This window comes from Anabrus simplex, chromosome 1 (genome assembly GCF_040414725.1).
Source record: "Anabrus simplex isolate iqAnaSimp1 chromosome 1, ASM4041472v1, whole genome shotgun sequence".
Taxonomy (NCBI): domain Eukaryota; kingdom Metazoa; phylum Arthropoda; class Insecta; order Orthoptera; family Tettigoniidae; genus Anabrus; species Anabrus simplex.
In genome coordinates, this window is record NC_090265.1 from 28,239,035 (window position 1) to 28,260,865 (window position 21,831).

The 21,831-nt window shown below is 38.0% G+C and overlaps 1 protein-coding gene across 1 annotated transcript in view; it reads right to left on the minus strand.

The window, feature by feature from the left end:
* LOC136860064 (putative DENN domain-containing protein 10 B) overlaps nucleotides 1-19,108 on the minus strand; it is an 89,502-nt gene extending 70,394 nt beyond the window's left edge. Inside the window, exons 1-3 of the mRNA XM_067138734.2 lie at nucleotides 18,922-19,108; nucleotides 18,647-18,843; nucleotides 7,192-7,420 (exon numbers count right to left, since the gene is read on the minus strand). Of these exons, the coding sequence (XP_066994835.2) occupies nucleotides 7,192-7,420; nucleotides 18,647-18,843; nucleotides 18,922-18,961 (466 nt within the window). The 5' untranslated portion in view covers nucleotides 18,962-19,108. The remainder of the gene's footprint in view (nucleotides 1-7,191; nucleotides 7,421-18,646; nucleotides 18,844-18,921) is intronic.
* Between the last annotated feature and the right edge of the window lie 2,723 nt (nucleotides 19,109-21,831).

The window sequence follows — 21,831 nt, forward strand, 5'->3', positions numbered from 1 at the left end:
AGAGGTAGCAAGAAGGGAATTGGAAAGAGAAGTTACGGGAAAGAGACCAGTTGGAAGACTGAGAAGAAGGTGGATGGATCAGATTGGGAAGGACATTAGAGAAGCTGGATTGGATGTGGCGGAAGTAATGGAGCAGGAAAAGTGGAAGGACAGAAAACTAAAGAAACATTTAAACGGTTATCAGAAAATGTACCTTATCACTCATTTATGACACATACATATGAATAATAATACAGTCGAACCTCGATATCTCTAACCTCCATTACTCAAATTTTCAGTATCTCAAACTAACTTATATTTTCTGGCCGTTTGTCCTATTCTTGACGTGAATTTATTTCTCTATTGTTGAAATTTGGTTATACGAACTAGATTTCTTGAAGCAAACATTTCCTCCCTTGAAGCAAAAAATACTCTGCAACTCGAATTTTCTGCAACATTAACTGTGCAATATGGCAATGGACTTCCCTTCTAAATAACTGTTTAGAATTAGGAAGTATACCAGACGAATGGAGAAAGTCAACAATCAAGCTATTATACAAGGGAAAAGGAGACACAGAGAACCCAAATGCGTATAGAGGAATAGCGTTGGAATCTACATTACTGAAACTCCTAACAGGAATCCTCGCCAAAAGGCTGGCAGAGAAGCTAGAACCCCTTCTACCAGAGGAACAGTTTGGTTTTAGAAAGGGAAGGTCCACGACTCTGGCAGTAGAAAACCTGTTGGAACAAATAAAACAGACGATAGAAAGACCAAAAGGAAAACTATATGTGGTTTTTGTTGACTACTCAAAAGCCTTCGATATGGTCAACAGAAAGGTATTAATAGATAAACTGGAGGAACTAATTGGAAGAACGAGCACAACGACCCTGATATCGAACATACTGGCAGAAAACTACATACAGATAGATGATGGAATAGACATATCTGACTGGCTGTCACAGAAAAACGGCGTCCTCCAAGGCGATCCACTCAGCCCTATCCTGTTTAATGTTCTCACGAACGATGTCACCAAAGGAATGGCAGGAACAAGCACATACGTATACGCTGATGACATGGCCATCGCAGCGACAGATATAGATAAACTGCAAGTATCGCTAAACACACTATGTGAATGGGCGGAGAGAAACGACATCCAGATAAACGAAGAGAAGACGGAATTGGTAGTATTTAGGAAAGGAGGAAGACTCACTGAAGCAGAGAACATCAAATGCAATGGCAAACTACTCAAGAGGGCTAACAATTTTAAATATCTAGGTATCACAATTCAAACAACGGGTAAGAGTTTCAGTTTACATATAAGATCTAGAGCAGTGGCGGCCACTAGAGCTATGAATGAAATCAGAAACATCACACAACTATCGATTAGCACAGCTATGGACCTGTTTAGGTTAAAGATACTACCTGTTCTGACGCATGGCCTAGAATTAGTGGGAGAATACCTCACGTACAAACAGCTGGAAGAATTGGAGCGAGTAAAGGCTAGATACCTGAAGAGAATTTTAGGAGTCCCGCAGAATGCAAGATTGAGGCTAGTGTATGAGCTTACCAGGGAGACCTTCCTAACAGAGAATTTGAGATGCGAGCTCATACTTCCAGCTAGTACCAGCTTCAAATAGCTTATACAAGATCTGCATGAGAAGAAAAACAACATACCGGAAGACTTCTATGCAACATCTGCTATGCAAGACAGGACCTGGATGGAAGCTAATCATGATATGCGACACGTGACTACGAGGTTGGCGATCCATGGTTTCCACCACAAGGTGTGCTGTAACAAATTATTTCACGAACCAAATAACGAATGTGTGTGTGTGTGCGAGTTGTGCTTGGAATTCTGTGATAGATACCATATTGTAAAATGCAGGAATAGACAGAAATCCATCGTAGCTTATAGCAAAGAAAAGTAATGTGTAGGAAATGTAAATGTAATATAATGGTATTCTGCACGGCATGTGCGTGTTTCCAATAATAATAATAATAATAATAATAATAATAATAATAATAATAATAATAATAATTAACAGAAACTGTCACCGATACAACTCCCTGAAATACATTCAAACTTATTAAAATTATGAAGAAAGAATAAACAAAAATGCACTGAAATACGCGAACCTACCACATACAAAACAGATCGGTACGTCTCATACATTATTAACATACGAGTTTGACACGGGGAAAAGCACAGAACTGCTAGAAAAATAACCTGGCATACAATTCCAACGAAATTACGCACAGAAACGATGTTAATCGTACGCGAACCACACAATATGAAACTCATTCTTTCATCCCGATTAACTGAGTCGCTAGCACTCGCTAGCCTCTCTTGCTTGTAGGACAATTGCCGCCCCGAATCCCCAGCTGTAAAGCACACATGCTGCTGTAGCGAGCTGGAAACACGATACGCGAAAGCGACGGACGATACACTCGCGAAATAAAGCATCAAATAAAAATGCTTGAAAATGAAGTTGGGTAAATTACACAAGCACATAAGAATATATCCTTTATCCCCGGGGATACTGACTGTACTGGAGGTTACATTGGTCAAAAATAGGAAGAATCTATATATATAAAATAAGAGTTTTGTCTGTACATTGCCCAGAATTTGAAAATAATGGTATTTCTGTATCGGTCATGTCCATACTAACAAGAAAATTGCACTTTTTACTTTTCCGTAATTTCTGTCTGTATGTATGTATGTATGTATGTATGTACGTACACGCATCACGAGAAAACGGTTGAAGAGAATTTAATGAAAATCGGTATGTGAAGTCGGGGAATGAGCCTCTCCAATCTAGGCTATAAATCATTTTACTCACGCCGAGTGAAATGGTAGTTTAGGGGAAGGCCTAAAATTGAATTCTCAACTATTTATGTTATTAGTGGTCGTATTTTAAAGAAAATGGGTATGCAAAGTTGAGGAATAAGTTGCTACAATCTAAGCTATCAATAATTGTATTCACGCTGAGAAAAATGGTAGTTTACGGGAAGGCCTAAAATTTAATTCTCAAATATTATTAGTAGTCCTATCTTGATGAAAATCGGTATGCAAAGTCAGGAAATAAGTCGCTATAGTCTAGACCGTAAATTATTTTATTCACGCTGAGTGAAATGGTAGTTTAGGGGAAAGCCTAAAATGTAATTCTCAAATATTTCTTATTAGAGGTGTAATCGATGAATGCTACATAACTAAGGTTATATAGTATTAAATTTCCTATTATTCATGTCTTATACATTGTTACCGTACTGGCTATGATCACAAAGATATTCATGAATTTGGATTTTTGTTACTAAGTCCATATCAGCGCCGAGTAACGAGAAAATGGGTAAACAGTATTTAATGAAAATCGGTATGTAAAGTCGGAGAATAAGAAACTATAGTTTACGGTATAAAATATTTTAAAAATCACAGAGTAGAAAGAAAACTAAATGTGAAGGCCTACAATATAGAAAGCTCATAACATTGATCAACAATAATATTACATTGACCATTGTTTGTCGTGATGTGCTTTGTGTCTTCTGTTGCCCCTCATCTCCGGTAGATAGGATTACTGCTGCGTACAGAGTATTTTTTATTTGATTTACGTTGCACCGACATAGATAGGTTTTATGACGACGATGGGATAGAAAAAGGCTAGGAGTGCCTTAGGCCTTAATTAAGGTACAGGCCCAGCATTTGACTGGTGTGAAAGTGGGAAACCACGGAATACCATCTTCAGCGCTGCCGACAATGGGGTTCGAATCCACTATCTCTCGGATGCAAGCTCACAGCTGCGCACCGCTAACCACACGGTCAACTTGCCCAGTCGTACAGAGTGTAACAGCATGCCTGAATATTGATGGGAAGTAGCTGGGGAGTTAGATAACTTTCTTCTTTAGCATGCCATTCCCCTGGTTTATAAATTTTCTGATACTACTGGTACGTAACACACTGAATCATCATAGCATTCGGGCTATTCAATCCCTACTCTGAGGCACTGATTGGAATGAACAGTGTGCATATTTAGCGGAATAATGGCAGATGAGTGTTCATGGCAATCTGCGGCCTGGTCATCCCAGCTCTGGAACTTTGGACTATTAGATTGGCACCGCAATCAAACCGCAGCACTGTTCGTTAAAAGTGATAAAACGTGTGGCTTTCCATTTGATCGAGTATTTTATATGATAGCATTGCTTTTAATCGCTACATTCATACTTACGTTTGCTTTTAGCACATTGTTGATTGTTGCTAGAGCTCTGTTTAAATCACTCTCCTTGATTGCCTTTTCTGCTTCAGTTACTTTTCCTAATTCTCTCTCTAGTGCTGCCAAATTTATCTTTCTGGATACGGTGATTTTTACATTTGCTGTTATAACTTTCTTTGGAATCTTGAGTGAGAATTTGGTCCGTATGGGGATGTGTTTTCTCAGTGGGGTTACTGGTGAAGTCCACAATCCCTTTTGTTCTAGAATTTGTATACCGTCTCCTTTATGGAATACCAGGTCGATGGTGCTACTTCCATTGTGGGGAAAATAAGTTTTATGTTTTGGGTCATTCACTAATTTGAAATTTTCTTCATCAAGAAATGTGAGGACAGCTCTACATTTCATGTCGGGTTTGTCTAGCCTGCAGTTCATATCTCCTGCTAGTATGATGTTTTCTTCTGTGTTTTGAATTTTCCTGAGGGAAAGCGTTAGGAGCTCCATTATTTCTTCTCTGTCGGTGGTCGGGCGTATATAAATGCCTATTACAGTGAACTTGATTGTTTTTGCAATTATTAGATTTTCTGTATGCAGGGTCTTCATGGGTCCTATCCACGGTTTATAGAAGATAGATACACGTCCTGATGGCCTTCCTTCTGTTGGTTTCCTTGCTAGGGAGTGGATAGAGTAGAATCCTTGTATGTCTATGTTTCGTGAGGAATGTTTCTGCGAGGACTAGTATGTCTGATGTTTGTAGAGTGTTTTCTGATGCTAGTTTTAGTAGTCCGTTTAGCCCTTCTACACTCCAAAGGAGCATGCTTATGGGATTATTCGAGAGATACGCCTTCGTTCCTCCTGAAGAAACTAAATCGGCCCTCAGTTACTCTTCTTGGCCATAAGTCAGGATTAGATGTTAATTCTAGACATTCGAATGGGTTTCCAACATTATATGCTTTGTTTTCTCCTCTTGTTGTGATCTCTTCGCAACTGATGATTCCTCGGATTCCTTTCTTCCTCAGATAGTTTGTCACCGTCTCTGTAGTTGTTTCAGAGTTCAATTTCCCAATAAATAGCCAGGCTTTTTTGTCTGCTGCTTGTAGGTCATCTACTACTGTTCCAGTGCCAATTAATGTTTTAGGTGCTGGTCGGCGTTGTTGGGTGCCTTTTAATTGTGGCTGCTGCTGTGTATTTCTTTCTTCTTCCGTATCCGCTCTTACTTGCACATTAGTGTTATTGTTTCTTGGTTGTTGCTAATAACCTAACGACTTCAGAAAATAGCCAACAGATGTTGGGAGCTATCCGTTTTTCAATCGTCCAAAGACATAGAATTACGAAGATATATCACTTCAAATTCCGACACGCAATATACTGCGCCGTAACCACAGCAGCACATACCGCTACACGCAGTATATTGCGCCGTGACCTTCAAGGGGTTAAACCTAATATATTCAGTAAAAGTCTGTAGATACATAGGATTCAGTTATGTGCTATACAAGCTCAAATACGGTATTCTCTATATCTTGAAATTTCGATTACTCGAAATAAAATTTATCTCCCGAGGTGATTCGCATGATAGTTTCCTTTATTAGACTGTAAAATGAAGGGAAATTGAATTTCCGGGTAAATCGGAAAGGTTGGCAGGTATGTGTATCTAATGTGCTTTATTTTATTAGATGAGAGAATTAAGAACTACTTGTGGTCGACTGTCATTAGGCTTGGCGTTATTAGATCTGTGGCTGTGGTTTGGCTAATCAGAGTTGCTGAACTGAAAGAAGTTTTCACGGGAAACCGACGAAGTTTCCCCTGTAAAATTGAATATTAAGTATCGGGATTTTGAACTCTCGTACCAGTATTTAATGTTTGATGCTGGTTGCGCGGTCTAACTTGCCTGCCTCTCATGCGGAGGGCCCAGCCAATTCAGGCATTTTTACCTGGACATAAGGGCTGGTTTCAGGTCCACTCAGCCTACGTGATTACCTTTAATTGAGGAGCTATCTAACGGTGAGATGGCGACCCGTGTCTAGAGAGCCAGGAATAACGGCCAAGAGGATGCGTCACCTTGTAATCTGCAGGCCTTCAGGCTGAGCAGCGGTTGCTTGGCAGGCAAAGTGGGGATGTAGTTTGGTTTAGGAGTGTTTGTAAGATTATAATTATACATATTTCATTTTGGTGATCTTTAGTCAAATTGTTGATGGTTTTTATTCATTCCCAGATTTTCCGTTTTCCAGTGTTGTACGTTTTATTTTCATGGTCCATCCAAAAACAGAAAATCAAGGTTCCATTAAATTACTGTCATATTAAAAGATTAATGATTTAAAATTTAAACATTATCTACTTATCTACAAACTAATATGATACAAGGCACAACCCGTACTTTACAAGACGTCCTTATTGTGCCTTTTGTGTCCTTCGAGATGCCTAAGAGCTTCGTGTGCTGTCAACATACAGAAATAAATTCCACGAGAATACATTCTATTTCACTTTACAATAATAAAATAAAACTCTTGAAACAATCAATAGCAAACAAGATTCTATTTTGATAGTAAAGGAGCATTGCCGGATATTATTTATGTCATTTACATGAGAAGAATATTCTATGTTGGTGATACTTTCTTTAAGAGAGGTTTTCACGGCACCCAAATGTTCGTACTTAACATTAATTTTTCTTCTATTGCTTATGTAATGTGCCTTGATTATTATTTAAAATGGTAATAACACTAATATCAAAGCAGAAATCGCCCGCAGTGTCAAGGGTTTGTGTATAATTACATGCGCTTTGCAATACTTCAGCGACACAAAACCGGGAATTCAACATATAAAGGGGGAGATTATACTCTGTTCGAAAAATAAGGTACCCGGAATTTGTCATGCCCTGCTTTGAAGGACTACCCTCAAAAGAGCAGGTAACATTTTGTACAGACAGCAAGAGATTCATTAGCAAGAAACATAATGCCAAAGTAATAAATAGAAAATCATATGAAACTAGAGAGTAAAAAAAAAAAAAATTACCTTTGAGCATTGTATTAGGTTGACTTTTACGAGTCTCAAAGTCACGAGCAAAGAACGTCCCATTCTCCTCTGTGGTACAAGATCCTCTGGTCACGACAGAGAGGTACAACTGAAGCATCACACCAGGATTGCCCGTCTTACAGTACGTCTTACTCAGGATGCGGCACAACGTTTCATACTTCTCAGGATTCAAGTCATTGGTCCACAAGACGAGAGCAAACTGCTTCACCTACTGATTAAAAAACTTTACTAAATATGGTAGACACTGTGCTGTAAGAAATGGAGAGAGAGAGAGAGAGAGAGAGAGAGAGAGAGAGAGAGAGAGAGAGAGAGAGAGAGAGAGAGAGCAAGCAAGCAGTCTTCCTTGTCAGAGTTTGGTTTGTTTCTTATACAACACAAATATGACCTTTCTTCATCAGCAGCATGGAAATTTTCTTTTGGTAAGCAGAACAGAATACAACCTTTCATGAAATAATACTAACAACAATTATACAACTAGGAAAAAAAGGCCAATTTATACAAGAGATGTAAACAGTATAATATTTTGTATATTTAATAATAATAATAATAATAATAATAATAATAATAATAATAATAATAATAATAATAATGGAAATACTGCACATATCAGTGGTTTGTTAAGCGCAGGTATTTTATGGTACCTAAAGTTCCCTGGTATGGGAAAGAAAGGATTCATAAACTGCCTCTTAAATTTTTCTTTTCTAAAAATTTGCTTTATGAAGCACTGGCACAGACAGCCCTTATGGCGACAATGGGATAGGAGTGGGAAGTAAGCAACTGTGGCATTAGTTAATGTACAACCTGGTGTGAAAATGTGAAACCACAGAAAACCATCTTCAGGGCTGCCGACAGTGGGGTTCAAACCCACTAGGCCTATCTTCTGAATGAAAGCTGACACCTAAGTGTTTAGCAGATGGTTAGTTTCAGCTGTGTATATCAAATACAATGTAAAACCTATTTTGGTCCACCAATGTGATACATAAAATGTAACACATCCATATGAAGCTTCACACAACATTAAGTTCCCATACCTTTGGTGAAATAGCCATAAAATGCACCATTTTTCACAATAGAGAACAACTTCCAAGGGAAAGCCAATGTAAAAATGCAGTAGCTAAGCACTCGGGGAGAAAGTAGGGATGCGACCCTCAACAGGTAGCCCCACTCCACCCAGGCTCCTTGCTTGCTTGCTATGTAAGGCTTCGCTACACAGATGCATTGCATCTTTTAGTACTTATCAATTCAATCGATCATTACCGATCTGCATTTAGGGCAGTCATCCAGGTGGCAGATTCCCTATCTGTTGTTCTCCTAGCCTTTTCTTAAATGATTTCAAAGAAATTGGAAATTTATGGAACATTTCCCTTGGTAAGTTATTCCAATCCCTAACTCCCCTTCCTATAAACAAATATTTGCCCCAATTTGTCCTCTTGAATTCCAACTTTATCTTCATATTGTGATCTTTCCTACTTTTTAAGACGCCACTCAAACTTATTCGTCTACTAATGTCATTCCACACCTTCTATCCACTGACAGCTTGCAACATACCACTTATGATGTAGATATTGATTCCCAGAGGGAACCTGAAATATCTGTCCCGAATGAGTAAATTTATAATACCAATATAGTTGATCCGTTATTGGACATTATAAATTTTCCAGCCAACTCATTCCTGGTAGCCAGCGTTTCACCCAGTGTGCTAAATTGGGCTCATCAGTTGGTAAATAGCACACCCACCAAGACGCATAGCTAGTGCATACCGTGGAGGCCACTGCAAAATACTGGCAACCAGGAATGAGTTAGCTGGAAAATTGATTATGTCCAATAAAGGACCAACTATACTGGTATTACATACCACTTAGTTGAGCAGCTCGCCTTCTTCCTCTCAAGTCTTCCCAGCCAAAACTTCGCAACATTTTTGTAACACTACTCTTTTGTCGGAAATCACCCAGAACAAATCGAGCTGCTTTTCTTTGATTTTCACCAGTTCTTGAATCAAGTAATTCTGGTGAGGGTCCAATACACTGGAACCATACTCTATTTGGGGTATTACCAGAAAAATATATGCCTGCTCCTTTACATACTTACTACAAGAGATGTAAACAAAATAATATTTTGTATGCACATATCAGTAGTTCGTTAAGCGCAGGTACGACAAATTTTATGGTATCTGAAGTTCCCTGGTGTGGGAGAGAAAGGATTCATAAACGGCCTCCTTTTTTTTTTAATTTGCTTTATGAAACACCGGCATAGACAGGTCTTATGGTGACAATGGTATAGGAGTGGGAAGGAAGTAACTGTGGCCTTAGTTAATGTACAACCTGGTGTGAAAATGTGAAACCACAGAAAACTATCTTCAGGGCTGCCGACAGTGGGGTTCAAACCCACTATCTCCCGAATGAAACCTGACAGCTAAGCTTGAGGGCATTAATTACTGTATACCGGTACACTTAGTACAGTTTCTGATTTTGTCAGTAATTCATTTCAGACCCAGGGTTATTTACAAAAAAATGTTTTAGTCTTTTCTATCACCGCTAGAAGTCATAACCATAACCATGCGAAGAGATCTGTACCCTTTATTTACAATCCCATTTATGCGATTACCCCAATGAAGAGTCTTCCTTATATTAACACCTAGGTACGCACAGTTAACCCCGTAAGGAACTTTCACGCCATCAATGCAGTAATTAAAACTGAGAGGACTTTTCCTATTTGTGAAACTCGCAACCTGACTTTTAACCCCGTTTAACATCATACCATTGCCTGCTGTCCATCTCACAACATTATCAAGGTTATTTTGCAGTTGCTCACAATCTTGTAACTTATTTATTACTCTATACAGAATAACATCTGCAAAAAGCCTTATCTCTGATTCCAATTCTTTACTCACTCCAGTAGTCTCCCAGGATCCACCCTATCAAATGCCTTAGACAGATCAATCATGATACAGTCCATTTGACCTCCTGAATCCAAGATATCTGCTGTATCTTGCTGCAATCCTACAAATTGAGCTTCAGTGGAATAACCGAGCATGCCTCGGTGAAACAAAGACAAATTGCTTCACAATGTGGTGTTTGTATAACTATCATCATTATAGGTTGTTCTGCCATCCGGCAGGTCCATTCATGGCTGTGACCTCCATATTTCTCGATCTTGTGCACTTTTCTTCACTTCTGCATAATCTTCCTTTCTTTTTCTATTGCTGTCTAATAACTGATATCGTCTTCTTCCCCTTCCTCGTTTTCCTTTTATCATCCCTTCAATCGCTACTCGTAGCTATGGTAAATTCAATTTTGAAGTGGTACTGAGAAACAGGGTCTTTTTTATTACCGAAGGAAGAAAAATATGGTCAGAAACATAAAACTACACCAAAGGAAGACAGTTTACTCATTAGGAAAAGACATTTTGGTCTTTTCCTAAAATGTAAGCCTACCATTTTCTGTAAACGACTGGTTATCCAAAAAGAAAAATTATCTGTACACCGCCAGTTCCCATGTGTTTTGGATAATTAATGCTCTACTGAACGAAGATAAAGCTGGAATTAAGAAAAAAAGTTGAAGAAAATATTCATTTATTGGAAGAGGAATTAGGAAATGAAATAATTTATCAAAGGGAATGTTTAATAAATTTCCAATTTTTTTGAAATCAGTTAAGAAGAGACTACCTAAGCAGTGATAGGGAAAGCTGCCACCTGGGCATCAACCTTAAATGCAGATTAATGACGAGTGAGTGATTGATTTAGAAAGATGGGAAGAAGAAAATGAAAAATAAGTTACAGGATTGTGAATGACTGCAAAAAGACCATATGATGATATAAACAAAAAGGTAAAGCACAGGTTTGTAAGTTTCACCAGGAGGATATCTCCTCTCAGTTTTAATTACCATGTTGATGGGGTGAAAATATCTTCTTTGGGGTAACGACAAACAGGATTGTTTATACATCTCTTCATAAGGTTATGAGGGTATTTAGAGGTTGTCATAAGGATGTAAAGGAGAGGGTGAATGTATATGTCACTGGTATGATCCAAATTAAGTATGGTTCCAGTTTCTGAGACCCTCGCCAGATTTACTCGATTCAAGAAATGGAGACCCAAAGGAAAACAATAATTGGTCAGAGTTATTTCCGACAAAAGAGTAGTGTTATGAGAATGTTGCAAACTTTCAGCTGGGAAGACTTCAGAGTAAGGAGACAACCAGCTTGACAACGCAGCATGTTCTGAGATTTAAGTGGAGAGGAAGCATAGAATGACATTAGTAAATGAATAAGCCGAATGGAGGTTTTTACAAGTTGGATATATCATAATATAAAGAGAAAGATGGCATTCAAGAGGACAAATTGGAGAAAATATTCACTTACAGGAAAAGGAATTAGAATACGGTGAGGTTCGATAAATTTAAACTTCTTTGAAACGATTTAAGGAAAGACTAGATAAACAATCTATTGGGAATCTGCCATCTGGGCAACTGCCCTAAGAAACAGATCAGCGATGACTAACTGAATAACTGAGGAAATAACAAATGTCTCTGTCAATATCTGCTGATAAGAAATACCTTTCCAATACAATATATCAAGTAGGCCTAAATAATATTACATCAGTCTTGGGACTAGTTTCAGACACACATTCAGTCACATTATATAATTATTCCTGCAACATTGTATTTGTCTTGTATACATGTGTATCACATGATCTATGTAATTTTTATTTGACTGAAGATGGCCACTAAGTGGCCTCATCACAGTTGACTCCACCCATCCTCTCCTCCCTTCCATGCTCTCCTATTCCTTCCCCTCCGAGTTCGCTACCACCTCTGCAGCACAGTTATAACACGAGACTCAGAGCCAACAGAAGGGCGGCAACCAACATTCATTATAGTGCTTGTTTTTCATGCCCTCATGTCGTTGGCATTATAACATTGTCACACTGTTTTTTCACTAAAAATTTTTAATGAACCGTTTTAATTAGAAAATTTGTAACAGAATAAGTTTAAGTCTCTGACAAAATATTTTTATGGTTTAATCATTGATAGTGTTTCCATCAACATGTTTGTATAATGTATAATTTCTCACATTTTTATATACTGAATTTTAATAACTGGCTAAACTTTTAGCTTCGATATTAATATAAGGTGTACCCTTGAAGATTTTTTTAGGTTGAAGATGCCCTGAAATGAGGGCGAAACATGTCCCATTTAACTGATAGTATGTTTATGTAACCACTATAAATTGAAATTAATGTATTGAATAGGTGGATCAAAGATCACCTTTATTGTCTGTGAACTATAAATTTTCAATATGGACCAAAAATGAGATTTATAACATGTAATCAAGCAGTCCTGGTGTGGGTCGCATACACTGGAACCATACTCTAATAAGCTGCAAAACTACAAAGTCACAGGCCATTTTGATTAGGAAGATAACCAAGATTATCATCAAAAAGGGAAGGAAAATGTGAATAATAATAATAATAATAATAATAATAATAATAATAATAATAATAATAATAATAATAATAATAATAATAATAATAATAATAATATTACCATGCAAACCATAGAAAACAGAGGCGAGAAAAGTATTTTGAAGAATAAATGCATCAGGCTTCCTCTGACCACTGTACAGAGGAAACAATATGTTATAACGGATGCGGAGAGGGCAGCCAGGTCAACCAGACTCAAGACTTTTTGGGAGAAGAAAAGGAAGACAAATTTGTTGTAGTCTGATTTAAGTGCTCCAATGTGGGCGTAAACTCTGTAAATAAATAAATAAATAAATAAATAAATAAATAAATAAATAAATAAATAAATAAATAAATAAATAAATAAATAAATAAAAAACTTATAATGCATGCTGGCAGGATCATTTTTTAAATTATTTATTTGTCTTTAATAGTGGCTAAGTTAGGACTCATGGTCCTCTCTTACACCTAACCACGTCATTGTACAGAAAAACCGTAGAGAATATTTTAAAAGAAACTAATTTGTATCATAAATTCAAAATAAATACATCATAATTATACCAATATGAACATATCATTTGTCAAACTACTAAATGAAATTTAATGATAAATAAGTTTAAATTAATTTAAAGAAAAGTTCACTAAATTATACACACATCCATACAGCACCATTCACCCATCAAGATTCACACCGTGGGCTTATGCATCTAAGAGATACCTTCTGTAGGAAGACTTGAAAGACTCTAGTGAGTTACTACTTCGGATGTTATTTGAAACCGAGTTCCATAATCTACTTCCCGTCGCAATAAATGAGCGATTATAGGCAGCTGACCTGCTAAAGGGAATGGCAAGTACAGTAACAGAGCGTGTATTATGCTGGTGAAAAGAGGAAAGGTATGTAAAGTTTGATGACAGGTACAGGGGAATTCTCTCAGTTAGTGATCTGTACACCAACAGGGCTACATGAAGATTTCTGAATTCTTCAAATTTCAGAAGGGAAAGTTGCTTGTAATAAGTTGTGACACGAGTGTTGTAGCATAACGAAAATATAAATCTGATGCAGGAATTCATGGTGCTTTGTATTTTTTTCTAATTTGTTCTTTCGTTGCATCTATGAATACAGCATCACAATAGCAAAATAAAGGTAGAACTAATGTTTTTATGAGCCTGACTTTCATATTTAACGGTAAAATGTTATGGTGGTATTTCAGAGGATGGAGTGAGGCATATACCCTGTTACAGATACGTGTGATGTGTTCATTCCAATTTAGGTTTTCATTTATAACAACACCTAGATTATTTACCAAGCTTTCATACGGAATTTTGGTACCAGATAGAGTGAGTGAAGGGATGTCTAAAGACTTTGTCATATTTATCAATTTTGATTGTCCAATTATAATAGCTTTTGTCTTGGAGGAATTTATTAATATAGAGTTCTCACAAGCATATGATCATATATTTTGTAAGTTAGCATTCATTTTATCAGTTGCTAGACGAATATCTCCCAAATTTGTGTGATAATATATCTGGAGGTCATCCGCATATATATGACAGTTACAATATTTCAGTCGAGATGCTATGCCATTTATGTATAAAATAAAAAGCAGTGGTTCAAGTACAGAGCCTTGGGGTACTCCTGCACGTTTCATTGCCCATTGAGAAGTCTTATTCTTTATAACGACTCGTCTGTGGTTTGTGAGGTAAGAGCTAAAGAGTTGTAAAGCAGTCTGATTTAGATAAAAAGATTTTAATTTGGCTGGCAATATGTCTAAGTTAATAGTGTTGAATGCACTGCTAAAATCAAGAAGAGTAAGTAATGTGACCTTCTGTTCACTCATTGTGTATCTAATGTCATCTGTAACCTTCAATAGGGCAGTGGTCGTGCTGTGTCCCTTTTTAAAGCCTGACTGTAATGGGTCAAACAAGGAATATTTGTTAAGATACCCCGTTAGTTGCCGATGGATTATCCGTTCGAGGAGTTAGGAGAGAGATGAAAGTATACACACAGGTCGATAGTCTGATAGGGAAATAGCTGGATACTTTTTTGGTACCGGATTTATGATTGCATCTTTCCATATCCTTGGATATGTTCCAGAACTGAGGCAGAAATTATATATGTGAGTAATTACTGGGCAAATAACATCTAGAAAGCGTTTAATGATGATGATGGGGAGATCATCAAGTCCAGTGACATTTGACTTGACCGAAAGCAGTTCACGGTTCACCTCAATTTCATTAACAGTAAGGAATTTAAACATTGGTCTATTTGGTGGTGGTTTAGTCAGTAATGTGTTAATTGTATGAGTTATAATCTGTGGTTGGTACTTAATTTTAACGTTAGAGAAGTGTTTATTTAAGTCGTCAAGTTATATATCTGGGTTGCAATGGTTAGGTTCAAGTTTCCCTATTCCCATGGAGCAAAGCTCTCAACATATGCTACGTGCATTCATATTATTATTGGCTAGCTGTTGGTAGTGAGAGAATTTCTTAATTCGGATCAATACTTTAATTTTGTTGCGCAGAGACCGATACTGTTCAAGAACATCAGGAGAGTTGGTTCGTCTATAGAGCCGATGTAATGAATCTCGATGGGACATCACGCATTTGACGTAATCAGTTAGCCTTGGGGAGGGTGGTCTAGATACTTAAACTCTACGTTTCGGAGCATGCTTATCGAGGAGACCAAGTAAGAGGGAATTGAACTTTTGTAGTTTCATATCAAGATCATCTATGTTAATTATGTCCTCCCAAGGAGAATTAGAAGTATCCAGCCTAAAGTCATTCATATTTATATGTTTAATGTCCCTATAAGTGATATATTTTGTTTTATATTTTGGTACTTTAAGAGAATATGACAGGTATATCAAGTCATGATTAGAAATGCATGGAACAGGAATCTGACCATGAAGAAAAATTTTATGAGGGTTATTCATAACCATTAAATCAAGAAGGGTATAAGATGAGGAGGTGGTTCCAATAGTGTGGTTAGTCGGTTGTAATAGTAATACTGTCATGTTACATGATTGGAATATATTTAGCAATTGCTTCGTTTCACTTGTCTGCTGTAATATGTTAGTATTGAAGTCGCCAAATATTAATACGTGTTCATAAGTCGTAACAGTCGATGTAGAATGTCTTCAAAGTCAGTCATATGCCCTACTCTGGGGGGCCTGTAGACAACACCAATTAATACCTTTACTGGGGAAATAATTGCCTCCGCGAACATGAGCTCAGGTCTCGGCTCAGCAGAGTGGCCAGAAGTGTAAACTATTTTACAACGGATATCGTCTCTACAGTATAAAGCTACTCCTCCTCCTCCTCCTCTCCTGTCATCTCTGTCATGCCTGTATAGACGATATCTGTTTATATCTACCATGCTACTAGGAATGGACTTCCTGAAGAAGAAGAAGAAGAAGACTCACTCCAGCAATATGCACGTTGCTGTCTTGAAATAGAGCTTTAAGCTCGTCAATATGGGCTGGGACAGACTGTGCATTTGTGTGAATGCAGTTCAAAGAATGGGGTTTGGTCACAAATATTTTCTCTAGTGTGTTACAAAGTAATGGGAGAGAAGAGCGCAAGTGCTGGGAGGGTGGGGAAGGAGAAGGAGCAGGCCCATTGTCTACCTGAAGTTCATTGCCACACTTAGGAGGAGGCATAACAGTACTCTGTAATAAAGGAATTACCCAGGAGAGAAAACATGCGTCTTCCCTTCATATCTCTATTGATGTATTGTCAACTTATACTTGCACTCAAACACACATACATAAAAATTAACTGAACTGAGGCACACACACTACAATATAAACCTATCCTAAGATTACTATGGTATAATACAGCCATTGTGGACTAATCAGTTCATCTCTGCACCAAGCCTTTGTAAAACAGAATCTAGTTCAGCAGGTGTATTTACAAAATACTTTTTGCTGCCACTGTCCATTAAAATGATACATCCATCTTGTGACCAAGCTCACCTGCCCACACATTCCCTGGCTTTGTGAAGCATCTCCTTCCTCGTCTGAGTAAGAGACTCTGTTATTAACAACTGAGTACCCTTTAAAGCCCGCTTAGCACGCCACACTGCTTCTCGCTCATGGTACCTAACAAATTTTACTATTATGGGTCTCTTCCCATTAGCCACTGAGTCTGCCACTGTCCTCTTACGACTTCCAAGCCTCTGGTACCTGTCAATGCTGGCCATTGTCAGTTCAATGTTCAGTTTCTCCTTCACAGTGTTTAGTACCTTTACAGCTGTATCCTCATTAGGACACTCATTAACACCGCGAAGAAGCAGAAGCAGAAGAAGAAGAAGAAGACAATTCCTCCTCGAGTATTGTCCAGTATTTCGTCTTGCTTGTTAGCTCTCAGCTGAAGTGCCGAGAGTTCTTGCTTGATGGATTCAACAATAATAATAATAATAATAATAATAATAATAATAATAATAATGTTATTTGCTTTACGTCCCACTAACTACTTTTACGGTCTTCAGATACGCCGAGGTGCCGGAATTTAGTCCCGCAGGAGTTCTTTTCCGTGCCAGTAAATCTACCGACACAAGGCTGTCGTATTTGAGCACCTTCAAATACCACCAGACTGAGCCAGGATCGAACCTGCCAAGTTGGGCTTAGAAGGCCAGCGCCTTAACCGTCTGAGCCACTCAGCCCAGCTCTTGACGGATTAAAGCTCAGCACTTATAGATGCCCGAATTTCATGGAAGTCCGTGTGCAGAGCATCCAGTTGTTCCGTGCGGTTGGTGTCCCTGTCTGCAACCATGGTCGCTTGTTCCAGTCATTTCTGAAACTCGTTCATTCGTTCTCCAAATGAAGATACCTTGGATTGTACTGCCTTTAGAGTCATGATGTTAACTCAAGGCGGTGACATTACACTTACTCAACAGTTACTATCACTTGCAATACTTAATTGTTAGTTTACGTGAGGATACGGCTGGTGTTAAGCGGAGCGACTTCACAAGTAAACTACACTATGCGCCATCCACTTTCAAGCTAACTGCACTGTAGGTGTATGGTAGCATTATTGCTGACATTACTGGATTTTCGTTATAATGCAGAAATTAGTTGAATGTCTCTGAGTAAGGTCATATACGTTTTCAATATCGTGTCGTGTAATTGTACTGCAAACTGATACTGGATACCATCATGCAGAAACGTTAAAAAAAAGACAACATTAACCGAGCATGCCTCTGTGAAACTAAGACAAATTGCTTTACAATGTGGTGTTTGTATAGCTATAGTAAATTCAATTTTGAAGTGATACCGAGGAACTGGGTCTTTTTTATTACTGAAGGAAGGAAAATGTTGTTGGAAACATACAACTACACCAAAGGAAGACAGTTTACTCATTAGGAAAAGTAAAATAATCCCCAGGCACTCAGCTGTGGGTTTAAACCGAGATTTAAGCTGGTGGGAGAAATGTTCATGTTACAACAGTTCACCACAGACTGTTGGAGGCAGGACGAAGAGTGCACAGACCAGCAGAGATGCAGCTTCTGACTATGAGTAGAAAGCAAATGATACGGGCTAAACTACACGGATAGGTCTTATGGTGACAATGGGACAGGAAAGGGCTAGGAGTGGGAAGGAAGTGACTGTGGCCTTAATTAAGGTACAGCCCCAGCATTTGCTTTGTGTGAAAATGGGAAACCATGGAAAACCATCTTCAGGGCTGCCAACAGTGGGGTTTGAACCAACTATCTCCCGAATACTGGCCGCACTTAAGCGACTGCAGCTATCGAGCTCGTTCACAGATATTAGATTCGATCACTTTTTTAAATAAATGAATAGGGGTACAGGCACGACTGATTCTTTTTATCGTGGTTATGTGCCGTCTCGTTTATAGACCAGTACAAAACAAAGAAAATTTTGGAATAGTCTGCAAAATAAAATTAATCAATAACTACCGCATAGATCTTTTACCTTTTCTAACCAATTTTAAATTATTTTTGAGGTAAGAACGCGTACCCTGGGTAAATTATCCGAGTCGAAAACTTCAGTACAGTTGACATAATACCAGTTTTTGCTGTAACGCCCATATACGAACGGCTGCAGTGTGAGATGATCGCCGTCCAATCCACATTTCCGCATTATTAGAGCTCGTTGCTGTTCCGAGACGGATGGATATGTCCATGTCCACAAGACATCTCCATTGCTGTCACGTTCTGTCAAAATTCAAACTTATAAAAATAAGAAGAGTATAGTTTACATCAATATTTAGCGGAGATGGTTGATAAACTTACCTATTATGTTACAAGCCAACAATTCAACTAAATTAGTCATTTTAGTAAATTATATTTGAATAAAATAATATCCACTAAAGTAACCACCAATCAACCAGTGATTATGAGCACCATTTCACATGATCTGCTGAATGCAGAGCCAAAAAAACCAAACAAAAACACAGGCATAGCTGTTCTATCTTTCTACGTTAGGTGGCAGGTAGAGTTGTCGTTCATGACAAAGCCTGTCTAGGGAGGTCAGGTCACGCTACCACAATCCTTTGCGGTGGCAGCCATATTGGGTCTCAAATATCGTTGTTAAGTGGGCGTGCACGATGTAATGATGTGAGTTATTACTTGTATTTTGAAAGAAAATGGGATACTGTGCCGCTCCAAATTGTCAAAATAAGACAACTGACGGAATTAGAGTGTTTCGCTTCCCGAAAGTTAAGCAAAGGAGAGCTCAGTGGGTACAAAACTGTAGGCATGACAAATGGTAATCTACAGATAATTCCGTCTTGTGCGCGGTTTTGTGAACTTATACACTCGTATTATTCCTGAATAATACAGTAATATGTTTGTATGAACCATGATTTATATTTATAGGTCTTATTATGTATTTTCTTCTAGCACAATTTTGAAGAATTGCTATTTGAACTAAAGAGGGCAGATGGACAGAAACTACTCAAGTGGAATTCCATCCCAACAATTTTGAACGTCCCTAATCCACCCAAGTCTTTGACATATGATAGGAAACCTCCCAAAGAAAGGGAACTGTCTTTCAAAACAAGCAAGGAAAGTAACAGAAATATGTAATAGTAGTATTGTTGTTTATGAAAATTTCCTTTTCATGCGTCCGGCTCCATGGCTAAATGATTAGCGTGCTTGCCTTTTAGTCATAGCGATCCCGGGTTCGATTCCCGGCAAGGTCAGGAATTTTAACCGTAATTGGTTAATTTCGCTGGCCTCTCTCTTCAAACCAACAATTTGTGTCCAGCTTGTCATCATTACAAAAATAATTGTTAATAGCAGTCTTTTACGGTACTGTGGTTATTATTTACCGCTATATTTCATTCACCTTAAATGCTCTATGGAGTACATTATCTGGCTGGACAAATACTTAAAGATCACAACACTCGCACTAACCAACTACTGTAATTTAACGTAACGTAGCCTAACATTATATCCTAATGTAATCCCTAAAATAGCCTAACCTAGGTTAACTCACCTTAATAGTAACTGAATTTCTATTTCTTAAGGAATCGTGTCTACCAATGGCTGTAATTTTCTTAACCACTATTATTATTATTATTATTATTATTATTATTATTATTATTATTATTATTATTATTATTATTATTATTATTATTATTATTATTGTTGTTGTTGTTGTTACGGAGTTTCGTGGACTTGCAGAGATGAAAGAAGGTGCGGGGGTGAACGGGCCTCAAAATACGAAATTAAAGTTAAGATAAAATTTAACAAGGTTATATTTCCTTTTCAAAATTAAGAAATAACAAGCATGGCAGGTACAGAGTAGCAAGGCAACAAAAGTGCAATTACAGTATTTACAGGATTTGGGCTTCGAGCCCCGAACTCACAATTCTTGGGCAATTAGCCCAACTTTACTCCAATATAAGTTTTCACAGAGGGGCAGAAAACCCCATTCATGCCCAGGAGCACTTGCTCCAAAATTACACAGTAAAGCCTCCTCGAGGCATACAACCCTCAATTTTCAAGAAAGAGCCACTCGCTCTCAAACCTTAAGCCTATCAAAGGCCACACCAAACTCCACTTTCAAGTTGTCCTCCACGGACACGAAAACAGGGGTAAAATACCCAACCTACTGAGGCCTATTAAGAGAGAAAAGGTTAATTACATGGCCTCAAAAATACCAATTTGAGAGGAGGCAAGCAGCATTCCTAATACATTTGTTTAAAACCTAAACTGGCTCTAGGCCGCTAATGCAAGGGCTAATCCCACACTAAAGAGGTGACTTTAGAAGGAAACAATTTACATTACGTTAAGGAAGAATCGGTTGTGAAAAATAAGTTCACCTCAAAATAATATGCGTGGGAGTTCAAGAGGGTTAAGCACTCTCTATCCCAAATTTTTAGTTTAAAAAGATAGAATTGAAACTAAGTGTCTTTACATTTTAGAGGAAAGTTACATGGTGAAAGGTTTCGGACCCGCCCCGAGAGTTAAACTGCTGAGCTAGCAAGAAAAGAAGTTCTTAAACGGCCATTACCTTGTTGTTGAACTGCTGCCCGAAGAAAGAGGCGCTTCCCGCCCCCTGCTATGTACTTTATACACTGAAAGATAGTACTGAAGTGGCCCGGAGACCCTAAAATCAGCAGTTTATATACTCTCGCGGAAAGTTCGAGGCGTTTGAGGAATGAGAACACCCTCCCACAAAAACTTTATTGGCTAGGTTTAAGCAATATATCCCCTCTGGGGAAGATACACCTGATTGGTTATAACTTAATTAAAGAAATTTGGGATTGGCTAAATTCAAAACAAGGGGAAAGAAAGGGTTATACAGCCAACTTAAACAATAACCGAAAGAAATTTAACAAGAAACAAACTTTTGAAATAAAAATTTCTCCAAAAAACAGTTCTTTCACTTCGCACTAGGGTGCACTTTTGTAGTTCTTCAGTAGTGTCCTCTAGAAGAGAAAGTTCACACTTCTTACTACAGGTAAAACAAAAATACGTCGAAAACGACCCAGTTCAGAAACTTCAAAATTTCCAAGTAGTGACATCTTCTGAGAAACTTGAAAATTAATACAGTAGATACAGTTCAGACTTCCTCCACCAGAGGAGTTTCAACAGGCGCAAAGTTTGAATTAGCGGCGTGGAGGTGTAACGCCCGGTACAATTATTATTATTATTATTATTATTATTATTATTATTATTATTATTATTATTATT